At 42.2% G+C, this 12,347-nt stretch overlaps 1 protein-coding gene across 1 annotated transcript in view; it reads left to right on the top strand.

The window, feature by feature from the left end:
* LOC117971142 (coagulation factor VIII-like) overlaps positions 1 to 12,347 on the top strand; it is a 39,840-nt gene that overhangs the window by 18,873 nt on the left and 8,620 nt on the right. The window contains exons 13-20 of the mRNA XM_058989027.1: positions 2,709 to 3,879; positions 4,792 to 4,957; positions 8,006 to 8,227; positions 9,780 to 10,008; positions 10,429 to 10,611; positions 11,387 to 11,503; positions 11,636 to 11,707; positions 12,106 to 12,191. Coding sequence (XP_058845010.1) covers positions 2,709 to 3,879; positions 4,792 to 4,957; positions 8,006 to 8,227; positions 9,780 to 10,008; positions 10,429 to 10,611; positions 11,387 to 11,503; positions 11,636 to 11,707; positions 12,106 to 12,191 — 2,246 coding nt within the window. The remainder of the gene's footprint in view (positions 1 to 2,708; positions 3,880 to 4,791; positions 4,958 to 8,005; positions 8,228 to 9,779; positions 10,009 to 10,428; positions 10,612 to 11,386; positions 11,504 to 11,635; positions 11,708 to 12,105; positions 12,192 to 12,347) is intronic.

Here is a 12,347-nt window from a genome sequence, read left to right on the forward strand (position 1 = left end):
TAGGAAAGGTGAATTACGAAATTAAACAGCCCGATCGCCGTAACAAAAAAGAAATTTATCACATAAATTTATTAAAGCCCTGGCAGGCAAGAGAGGTGTTATTTATAGCCCCAGGCAATATAGAGGATGATTTAGGGCCCGAGCTAGAACCCTCTAGCACAAAGAACATTTCGATGGGGGAACAGTTACTTCCTGATCAGCAACGTGAACTACGCAGGTTAATTGAGGAATTTAGCGATGTTTTTTCTAACACGCCCGGTAGAACTAACCTCGCTGAATATGACATTATCTCTCCCCCAGGTGTCACAGTGCGAGAGAGACCTTACCGGGTCCCGGAAAGTCGACGGAGTGGCGTTCGCAAAGAGGTATGGGACATGCTCGAACTTGGGGTGATTGAGCCTTCCAGGAGCGAGTGGTGCAGTCCAATTGTGATAGTGGCCAAAAAGGACGGCACCAACCGCTTCTGCGTTGATTTCCGCAAGGTAAACGCTATTGCCAAGTTTGATGCGTATCCCATGCCTCGGGTCGACGAACTCCTAGGTAGACTGGGGACGGCGAGGTTCATCTCCACTCTGGATCTGACGAAAGGATATTGGCATTAAATGGTCAGAAGAATGTCAGGGGGCGTTTAATACTGTTAAGCAGAGACTTTGCCAGGCCCCTGCTCTCATCACTCCAGACTTCACTAAGAGATTCATCCTCCACACCGATGCTTCGGATGTCGGTTTGGGTGCAGTCCTGTCTCAAATGGTAGGCGGAGTAGAACACCCTGTTTTGTACATAAGTAAAAAAATGCTCCCTCGGGAGCGCAACTACTCCGTCGTCGAAAAAGAGTGTTTGGCCATGAAATGGGCTACTCACTCTTTAAGATACTACCTGCTGGGACACTCATTTGATCTTGTCACTGACCACGCCCCACTCAAGTGGTTAAGCACAATGAAGGACAGCAATGCCCGGATAACTCGGTGGTATCTGGCATTGCAGCCCTTCATGTACCATATGGTACACCGTGCAGGGAAAGACCACCAAAATGCGGATTATTTTTCCCGGGAGGGGGGAGTAATGGGAAAGGTAGGTTTAGCCGAGTGTTCCTTCGGCTCCACTCTGAGCGGTGGGATATGTGACAGAGATCGAATGAGTCTTAGTGTTAGATCTCCCTCTCGACCTGTGAGGGCACGGTATACGAGGAACAGAGTACCCTTAATGAAATGGCACGACAATTTATTCCGTAGGGTAGATGGAAGTCGGTCAGTTCGGAAGGGGGCGGAGCCATGGCACCCGAGCTCAGTGACCCAGACGGTAAGTGGCGTGGCATCCGAGGACTGGAGGAGCGGATGCGCTCGTTAACCTCGGGGTCATGGGCGAGGGTATAAATAGGGGGCATGGCTTGAGTGATCTGTTCCTTTGCATATGGTTAAATTATATGACCAAGAAGGAGCCCGTTTGTGAAATCGACCGTGAGTGTTTTGTGTCTGTGTCCTAACACTGTGTGTCTTGTGTGTTGTTTCACTAAAGATTACTGAGCACGATCCGGAGCTGCAGCCGCAGGCCAGCGACAAACCCGGACTTCACCACTCACCTTTTCACTACTGGAACTGTCTGTTGTTTGCACCTTTTAGCACTTGAATCACGCACTGTCTTTGTGTTTGTGTTTAGTGTGGGTGTCGGAACGGGACTTTGGGGTTGCGGGTCAAACCCGTAGGATTATAACGAGAAGTGATATACGCCGCTATATCACTTCCAGCACCATTATTATTTACAGGTTTTGCCTTGAGGCTCTGGACATTTATTAATTTAAATAAACACCCTTGCACCTGTATCAACGTTTGTCTGTGTGATTATTCTGCACTGCACTCACCTGCACGTCATTACCACTTTGCCACAGCCATTGATAAAGGTTTTTGTACAATCTACAAAAACAGTGTAGTCTCTAAAAACACACTGCTGCTGTCCCTTTTTATCTTGTGAGATGTCGTATGGTTTATTAGAGGTGGGTTTCAAATACAGACACCCAAGGTAAATGCAATGGGTAAATGCAATATTTACCAGCAGTACACTTAAGAAAACAAATTCAATAGTTAGTAAAACTGTTCTAAATATATAAAAGACACATTATAAATCATCTTTTTAACAATGTAATGTGTTTTATACTGGCCATTGTATATGTAGGTGATCAGGGTTTGTTTCTGAAACTGGCAGCACACACTGTGATAAGCTCAACAGTTACAGATTTCCTGTCCGACTTCAGTGCAGTGTTACTTTTTCCATGGCACAACAGGAACACAGCAAACATTCTATTGCTGTGGCAGTGAAAAGGTTAAGGGAGTGAAGAAAAAGGAGTTGACTGTGTGCTTGTGAATAAGCTTCAACACGGTTAAAAATGCTGCAGCAAGGGTTTTAACACAATCTACTGTAAGCTCTATCAGCGGATCACACCACTTTCTACCTAGTATTTTCCAGTTGGTTTTAGAAATAATGTAAAGTCATTTGATGAGTGGGGAGAGTTGAAAGCTGGTAGAGTTGTGGAGATGGGAGTGAGAATACAGGTAGAAACAGGTGACATTAGGAAGAGCGGACTGTACCATTTTGAGGAGGTAGGGGAAGGTATTTGTTGCCCTGTTCCGTTTGAGCTTTAGTAAACATCTTATAAATGTGTATCGGTATTAAACTCGTAATATATATTAACACGTTCTTATTTTGATTCATAGGTGAATGGCTAATGGGAGCTTTCGACTCAAACTTCAGAAACAGGGGTATGAGTGCCAAGTATACAGTAAACAACTGCGACTATGATTACAGAACGGGGGACCCAGGGGTGGAAGATTATTATCAAGTTTTGGATTACATTGGACACAGTTTTTCTCCAAGAGGCTTTAACAAAAAGAACAGGACCATCGTCTTCAAACTGTGCAAGAAAAACTCAACGACTGCCTCTGGTAACATAACAGAAAGCCCTAATGCACCCCGCTGCAAAGTTAAATATGTTCAGACTCTCGAAGACAAAACTGAGAAGACTAATAAAACCATGGAGGGCTTGGAGATTCCATTGGGTGTCATAAGTAATTTGGAAATCAAGGATAGTCCTTCTGTTGAGGGAAACCAAGGCAAGTCTCAACCCCGGTCTATACAGGGAAATACATCCAGTCAGATAGAAAGGACAGAAAAATACCTTCTACCAATAAAAGCTGAGGGTGACAGACAAAGCATGGGTATGACTGAGAGTACAAGCAGTAAGAAGACTGGTTTTGATCAAGGGGAGGCAGCAGAAGAGTCTGCTCCTTCCGATATTGAAAAGGAGTTGGATCCTCTCCAGAGTACAGAATCAGAGGAGGGCCCTGTGGTCGCTGGTTCTAAAGAGCCATCACGCATCCAAGAATGTGGCAGCGACTGTAATAAGCATCGCAAGAAAAGATCTCTAGAATCCACCAAATCACCAAATCACCATGATCGGGCTAAACTAGGCGACCGGAAAAACGGCAAGCAGTTACTTAAAAAAAATTTGAATCAGATTTACAAAGAGGACAAAAAAAGCACTGTTAGCCAGCTTGGAAATCAAGTCATTAAAGTGCCATCACCTGTTCTGGATAATTCCAACCAAACTCATAAAAGGTTGTCTGGAAAAATACAAGCAAACCTCACAGACCACTTTCCAAGTTCTCATAGTGTAAAAACAAAAGAACTGCCGCCTGAGGAAACGGAATCCTATTATGATTATTACAGCCTCGGCTTGAATGACAACGAAGAGGACTATAATAGCTATGATGACATGCACCTTGACTTGCGCACCAAGGAAGGGAAAGTGCACTACTACTTTATCGCAGCCGTGGAGGTGATGTGGGATTACGGCATCAAGAAACCTCCTCAGTTAATAAATACCAGGTGAGTCCCTTTAATCCGGCTGGTTTGGCTCTTTTAAAAATGATGTTCCAAACAATATTATAAACCTCAAGGATCATCTCAGCGAATCAGGCTCCATGCAGAGCTGTCATTAAGAACAGAACGCAAGAACACTTTACGAACGAGAGGAGGCCTATTGGCCCATCAATGCTTATCCAGCTCCTAGTAGTGGCTGATCGATCCCAAAACTGTGAAGTTGGGGTTTAAAGGACCCCAGTGATTCAACATCAGCAAGATGGCTTGGTAATCCGCCCCATAAACTCACCATCATTCACTCCACTTTAGAATCTCGAAACACACATGAAACAGCAACTTAAACTTCAAGCAATTAGTCGTCATTGCTTAGTAGAGACTAAACTGACTGTGTCGGATAAGTTTAAAAATACATTTATTTTTAGTAGGAGCTGCTTTAGCAAGACAGTGATACTATAATCTCCAACTAAGACAAACTTCCCCTTATTTTAAAACATTACAGAAATATTTCCACTGGTAATGTGTGAGAAATTATTGTAATAAACTGTTATTCCAGCAAGTTTAATCAGAATTCAACAAGGGGTTCTCTAAATAAATGAATAAATGAAGCTTCCATGCTTCCCCAGATTATGATGTCATCAATAACTTGTGTTAAAAGAAGCTCCTTGGCAAGTGTCATCGCAAGACTGCTCTCAAAGAAGTTCTCTGAATATATTCAATAATCTAATTATGATATACAAAGGTACACATTATGTAATAATAAAATCATTTCTGCACTGCTTTTCTGAATGTAAGTCAGTGGCAGAAATAATATTATAGCATGCGAGTACAGGACCCCTTACCTGTATAGAGTATTGGACAGGTGGTCACAGCCCTCCTTTATCCCCTTTAACTAATATGAGAACTTATTCTCTTCCATAGAGAAATGAGAAGGGGGTGGGAGAAGTTTTTCCCAGAGTACAAGAAGGTTGTGTTCAGGGAGTTCCTGGATGGTGACTTCTCTCAGCCGACCTCCCGCGGGGAAATGGAGGAGCACCTGGGGATCCTGGGGCCAGTGATCAGGGCTGAAATCAATGACATCATAACTGTAAGTAGAGGTACCGCCAGTAACGCACACCTGTTATATTACTGGCTGAAAAGAATAACACACAACAGGCCTTGAGTGATACTGTATGAGAATGCTCAGTGTGCAGTGATTCACAGTGTGAGCTGGCTGAACAGTACACAAGCTATAGTAGTACATCTTTATTTCCAGCACAGTCAATTTTTTTTTTAATACAAGCCATTTTTACACATTGTGAAACGGATTGTTGTAGTACTGCATGCTGATTGGCCAATCAGTGGTTCTAAACTGTGATATAATCCCTGGTATAGTAACTGTTGGGTAAATCACTAGATCCGTGGCACTATTGTATCACTGCGCCTATTGAAATAACAGCAATAAAAAAAAAAAAACACCTGTCAAGATACCTGGCAGTCATGGAATATACCCCTGAAGGCATCACTTCTGAGCTGTTTGCACCGATGACAATCAATAAGTGGGTAGAAATAGAAGCTGCATCTTCTCCGGAAAGCTAAGAAAAGAAAAAGTTAAACCGTCAAGCTGAGGTACAGAACTCTAACATTGATGTGCTAGAAAAAAAACAGCAATGAAATGAATACCACCAAACAAACCAGTTGGGCTGTTAAATGCTTTAATGACTGGGCTGTCTGAAAAGAAATTACATATTGAATTCACACAACTAACAAAAGAGCTAAATAATATCCTTAGAGATTTTTACAGTCCAAAACTGTAAAGGCGAGCAATACAGAATCAGCAGCTATGTTAGGCTCCGTGCTGGATTGAACAGACATTAAAATGACTCCCCGTTAAGTGTATGTATGGTGTATGGTATAGGCTAGAGCCAATGGGAGTGAATTACCTAGCAACGATGTTGCCTAGAATATGCAGAAAGGCGGGCACCACACAAATATACACCAAACATTGCATAAGCAGTACCTTAATACAGAAACTGTCCAACGCGGAATTGCAATCGAGAGAAATTATGTCCGTCAGCAGTCATAGATCGGACAGCTCCCTGCAGAGTTATTGGGAACCGTTGTTAGAAAATCGAAAGCGCTGGAGAATCATCTTGACGGAGGAAAACTCCACAGCATCGCCAAACAAAAAAATAAGACCAGATGAAAGCAAACCCCCTTCCTGCACTCCAATGCCCCCTTCTGCAACAATTGACAGTCACTTTAAGAATTGTACGTTAACGCCAACATTCAAATTAATGTCAATGAACACAAAATTGCAACTCAATTAAAAAAAAATCTTACCTGAGTATCAATAGTTCATACGCACTATTTTCTGTTGCGGAAGGTTATCCTTCAAATTTCTTGATAAATCTTCAGAAACTACCTATTTCTCTTGTATTTATTTATATTTACGTTAAATAAATACGCCTCGTACCTAACAACGCACCAAGCAGTGACAATAGCCACGGTACCCACACCCTCTCGTACCCTAATAAACCACACTGAGTGAATTTCCAGTACCACTGCTAACAAGCCATAGTAAACAACCAATCAAATAGAAAGCTGACAAGTCCGTGGGATTTACCAAGCACTTTCACTGCTGCTTTAGTTACTGGAACTGATAGTCTTGGCAAAACAGAACTGATTTTTGCAAAAGCAAGGAGCTTTCCCTTAACTTTTTATGATATTTGCAACCGGTTTGAGTGTACTGGCTGAAATACTGAGATGTAGTGATTTTCTTTTCTTTGCATGACCCGGGTCGGAGCTTTTAAACTGTTTTGGAAAGACCTGCAGTTGGAGTTGTCAGAACTTTTCTGTACGTTCCCTTTCCGGCCTCAGCGACGTTGCTTTAAAAATACCAAACAATCAGTTCTTCAGGTATCTGATCTAACAGGTAGAGTGGGAAGCGGACAGTAAATGACGTCGTTTAAACATAGTGTTGTGACAGCACTAATCAACATGACACATGTAAATATTACTCAAATAAACCTGGAAATTAGTGTGAGAGAAATTAGAAGTTCCAACCACTTCAATAAAGAGCTTTCCAAAACAGCTCAAAGCACTGTCCCGGTTCATATGGACAAACATCAGTAAAACTCAACAGAGCTACTCTACTCTATTGGTGCTGAAAGGAAACCAAATGATTGATGTGTTTGTGTGTGAAGAAGCACACAACAAGGATTCAAGCAGAATTGAACAAGTTTCCTTTATTGATTCCATGCATACAAGTTGCTGGCGTATCTCTGTGTGTCAGCCTAATTTTGACCAGACAACTCCTACTTGCACCAGGTCAGGTGAGGTCAGTTCTGTTCGTTTTATAGCCACTTTCCTTCTGTTACTGTGTGGGTATCCGCAGAGAAATGAGAGCCGTAGAGGGTTTTGATGTTGAAAACGCCGCTCAGCCATTCAGATTTTATTTATGATCACATAAGCAGTTGCAGTGATACATGGCCGCCACTAGGGTACCAGTAATGGCAGCACTAGTACGGAAGGACATACACACAGGTGCATAAAACTACAAAATACAAAACAGTGGGGAAAACAGCAAAGAAAACAAAAGTTCACCCAACAGTGGTCAAGTTCTGCTCCCACTAAAAGGGAGGTCCCGCTCTAGACCTTCTCCCTGCACAAACTAAATAAACTGGGGGGATTAAAATTCCCTAAATGAATCCCTACCCTAAAGTTGTAGGTATCCTGGTCTACACACGGTGATAACCCTTCGCTCCCCCTGGTTACACACCTTCCTATTCCCTTCCAGGCTTGTAGAAGAAAGTACCAATGAAAGAAGAACAAAGGACTGGCTTTCCAGCCTCTTTTTAAAGGCATGTGGCAAGGGTTAATTGATAATCAATTATTTAATTAACACCTGGCCACCTGCTGCACATTCAGTTTCAATTAGGCAGGGAGAGAAGTCTAACCTCCCAGCCCTGCCATATCTAGCACGCACTTTGTTTTTATAAAATTAAACACATCTTATTTATAAATCAAACATAACCCCACCAAATCTCCATTGTTTACAGTGGCAGTGGCCTCACCCTGCCACACTGGTAGAATGCCATTTGAAGCTACTTGTCCTGTTGTATTGATGGTTAAAGCGGTTTCATTTTTCCTCCAGGTCGTATTCAAGAATCTGGCCTCCAGACCGTACTCTTTCAACCTCCATGGTGTGTATGACCGGGCGATGAATCCAACTCTGTACGATTCACAGGACGGAACGACAGAGGGTGTCCAGCCCAATGAGATGCGCAAATACTACTGGAAAGTGACCAAGCAGGAGGGCCCAACTGAAACGGAATTTGACTGCAAGACATGGGCCTACTACTCCAGCACCAATCCAGTACGAGCCCTTCGTCATCACAGCATTACATATTGATCTATAACTATAACCCAGGGCGAGCCCCTCCTCATCACAGCGTTACATATTGATCTATAACTATAACCCAGTGTGAGCCCCTCCTCATCACAGCGTTACATATTGATCTATAACAATAACCCAGTGTGAGCCCCTCCTCATCACAGCGTTACATATTGATCTATAACTATAACCCAGGGCGAGCCCCTCCTCATCACAGCGTTACATATTGATCTATAACTATAACCCAGTGCGAGCCCCTCGTCATCACAACGTTACATATTGATCTATAACTATAACCCAGTGCTAGCTCCTCCTCATCACAGTGTTACATATTGATCTATAACTATAACCCATAAAGAGTCTTTTGTACTTTACCAGAATTTTTACATGAGCATCAGCATTGATGATGCAAAAAAACAACCGATGACACAACCGATGACACAACCTCGTTGTCTGACGGTCGTGATCACAAGATAAATTAAATTATCTCAAGAAAACAGAAGTACTGACCTCTGTCATCTCGAGAGCCTAAGACCAATGGTCTTGTGTTCTCGACAGAACAAATTTTTTTTTTTTCAATGGCCTCAATGAGCCACCATGCAAGAGTGCTAACCGTATAAATACTTGACAAACGCTTAGACTAAAAGTCTGCTTCAATGTCTTAATGTTGATGCATTTGCCATTGAGTTTCTTTAGTATTTCTTAAATGTTTTTTAAATTATAATTTAGAAGAAAAAAGGTCTTGTGGCTCCCAAATAAGAGTTTATAAGAAGTTTTATTAAATATTTTTCAACAGTGCTTAGATTTAGATTTGTTTAACCCTGCTGATCACATTCAATATTACCATTTGGCCTGCATTTTACACGTTCCCTTCTAAACTGTGTTGAAAAGCCTGTTTATTCAAGTTAAATATTCCAGTTTAAGGGAAGAAAAAGCAAAATAAATGCAACTTGGGAGTATGGATGAAACACACCCAATACAATTACAAAGCAGCAGCATTGCATGCAGGAGCATATAGATAAGAGGGTTCTTATTAGCTTTACAGTTGTGTCCTTCCATACAGGACCTGTGATAAAAAGCTTGGAAAAGCTACTCTTTCAATTGCAACTCATCTGCAGCATGGTGAAGTGGGAACAACATGAATCACATGTCAATGGAAAGCTTTCTATTGGCATTGTGTTTTATTTTAGTTTAGATGCATTTGCTAGCCCTTGCTATATTTTTGTGCCCACCAAAATTAAAAAGGTTCAAAAATGAGTGAAGGATTGTTTCTAACTGTATTTGGGAGGGGTGGGGGTGGTAAACATAGGTTAGGGTTACAAAATAGCTGAACAACCCTTGAGAGTACTATAATATATAGGCAAGGCTCTAATTAGAGATCCAGGGCAATAATTCGTCAGTGAATGTTGAATTGAGCCAAGGTGATCAATAATCAATTAAACAACTAATTGTTGCATCTAATGCAAAGTACAGGGACATTTCCAATGGAAATGCTTTGGCAAGCTCAAACCTGGGTGTTTCTGTTTCCTCCCAGGAGAAGGATATGAACTCGGGGCTGGTGGGTCCCCTGTTGATCTGCAAGCCTAACACTCTCGACAGATTCTTCGGACGCCAGCTGAACATTCAGGAATTCTCGCTGCTCTTCATGGTGTTTGATGAAACCAAGAGCTGGTACATGGAGGAGAACATCGACAGATTCTGTAAACCGCCTTGCCAGGTTAACAGAAATGACCTGTTATTTAAAAGGAGCAACAAGTTTAACGGTATGATGAATGGCTTACGTAACAGCCCACCTTCTCATATTGGTATGGTATATTATAGAACACGGCATAGGTAGACATTGTGGATAATGGATTGTGTAACTGCACCCCCTGCTCCGTGTTTGGACTAAAAGTTATCGACATAATGTAGGCTAGATCAGCCTGTGTCTTCATATTAGGAAGCACCATCGCTAGACGATGATGGCGCTGGCTTTTACTTCTGGAAGTGGCTGATCTAGCCTCTGCTGCATATATCTATGGCAGGCAACAGGAATTGAAGAGCAGCTCCTGAACTCAGAACTGCACCTTGACACAGAATTAACAAAAAATAAATGAATAAATAAGAATCCCTCAGAATGACTGCATACAGTTAAGGGAGCATGTAAGCTATTTAACCCTATGTGGATCTCTGTTTCTCACCAGCTATCAATGGATACGTAGCGGAGACGCTGCCTGGGCTGGTGATGGCTCAGCACCACCTGGTTCGCTGGCACCTCCTGAACCTGGGCAGTGAAGGGGAGGTCCACACCGTTCATTTCCATGGGCAACCGTTCACTGTGCGGACAGACCAGGAGCACAGGATGGGCGTCTACAGCCTGTACCCTGGTAACAATCCCACTCTTATTTTACATGGTTGTAGCTTACACAATAATTAGAGCTGCAAAAATCAGTAGATTATTGATCACTTTTATTTTGCGAGCCTCAGTTAACCCTTCACTGATCGATTGATAGTCCTGATCCCTGGAGTCTCACATATACACAATACTATACTTTTCTGAAGAGTGTACACTTTTTGTTTGCTTCTTGCTTTTTAATAATAAAATTTTGTCCCTGCATATATTATGCTACAATGTTTAATAATATGCAGCGACATGTTTTCCTTTGTATTTGAATAAAAAAGGTTCTCAATGCATCAGTGATTGTCAATTATTTGATTAGGAACATGGTTCCTGATTGTACGTCCAAAAAGAATTTGTGTTATGTTACCTGTTGTTGTTACACAGTAAAACAAGGCTTTTCACAGTGTAAAAATAGTTATTGTGGCAGCAGTGTGGAGTAGTGGTTAGGGCTCTGGACTCCTGACTGGAGGGTCGTGGGTTCAATCCCAGGTGGGGGATGATGCTGCTATACCCTTGAGCAAGGTACTTTACCTAGATTGCTCCAGTAAAAACCCAACTGTATAAATGGGTAATTATATGTAAAAAAAATAATGTAATTGTATGTAAAAATAATGTGACATCTTGTAACAATTGTAAGTCGCCCTGGATAAGGGCGTCTGCTAAGAAATAAATAATAATATTGAAGATATTCATGATTAAACAAGTCCTGGTGAGCAGGGGTCCCATGGTTTACCTGCTCTTGGCTTGCCTGATTACTCCAGGCACCTTCGGGACAGTGGAAATGAGACCTGGGAAGGTGGGGTCCTGGCTGGTGGACTGCATGATCGGGGAGTACCAGCTGTCTGGGATGAGGGCACAGTTCCTGGTCTACACTCCAAGTAGGTACTATCTGCATTGTGTGCCTTTCCTGTTTTGAATGTATTTATACATGGAAGATCAATGCTTTACTGGCAGGAGAATCTGCTCATAAATCCTCCAATTTTTATTTTATGTAAATGTTTGTGTTTCAGAATGTGCACAACCACTCGGGATGGCATCTGGGAGAATAGCAGACTCACAGATTACAAGCTCTCCTCCCTATGGTGAGAATAGCAGACTCACAGATTACAAACTCTCCTCCCTATGGTGAGAATAGCACTCACAGATTACAAACTCTGCTCCCTATGGTGAGAATAGCAGACTCACAGATTACAAGATCTCCTCCCTATAGTAAGAATAGCATTCACAGATTACAAGCTCTCCTCCCTATGGTGAGAATAGCAGACTCACAGATTACAAGATCTCCTCCCTATAGTGAGAATAGCAGACTCACAGATTACAAACTCTCCTCCTATGGTGAGAATAGCAGCATTACTGTAGTTCATTTCACTGCAACGTTGAGAGTAAGTCTATTCCACTGCAGTCAGTAAAAATATTCTAACAGAGGTCTATGGGAGAAGCTGCCAGGCTCTAACGCTGCTGCTGCTGCTTTTCTCTGAAGGTGACTGGCTGCCTCGGCTGGCGAGGTTAGACATGTCTGGCTCTGTCAACGCCTGGTCTGGTCAGAGCAGTAAGTCATGGATTCAGGTAGGCACTGAGATTTTCTATGTTATTTTCATAACACTGGGTCCAACTCTTGCGCAACAAGCTGAAAAAAAACAGCTTGGGTATTTGATTTTGTTATGATCATCCTGAATGGTCCTGGGTTGTGTTTTTGATCACATTTCTCAAAATTGTTCTTTA

Source organism: Acipenser ruthenus, chromosome 16, assembly GCF_902713425.1.
Source record: "Acipenser ruthenus chromosome 16, fAciRut3.2 maternal haplotype, whole genome shotgun sequence".
NCBI classification, from domain to species: Eukaryota; Metazoa; Chordata; class Actinopteri; order Acipenseriformes; family Acipenseridae; genus Acipenser; species Acipenser ruthenus.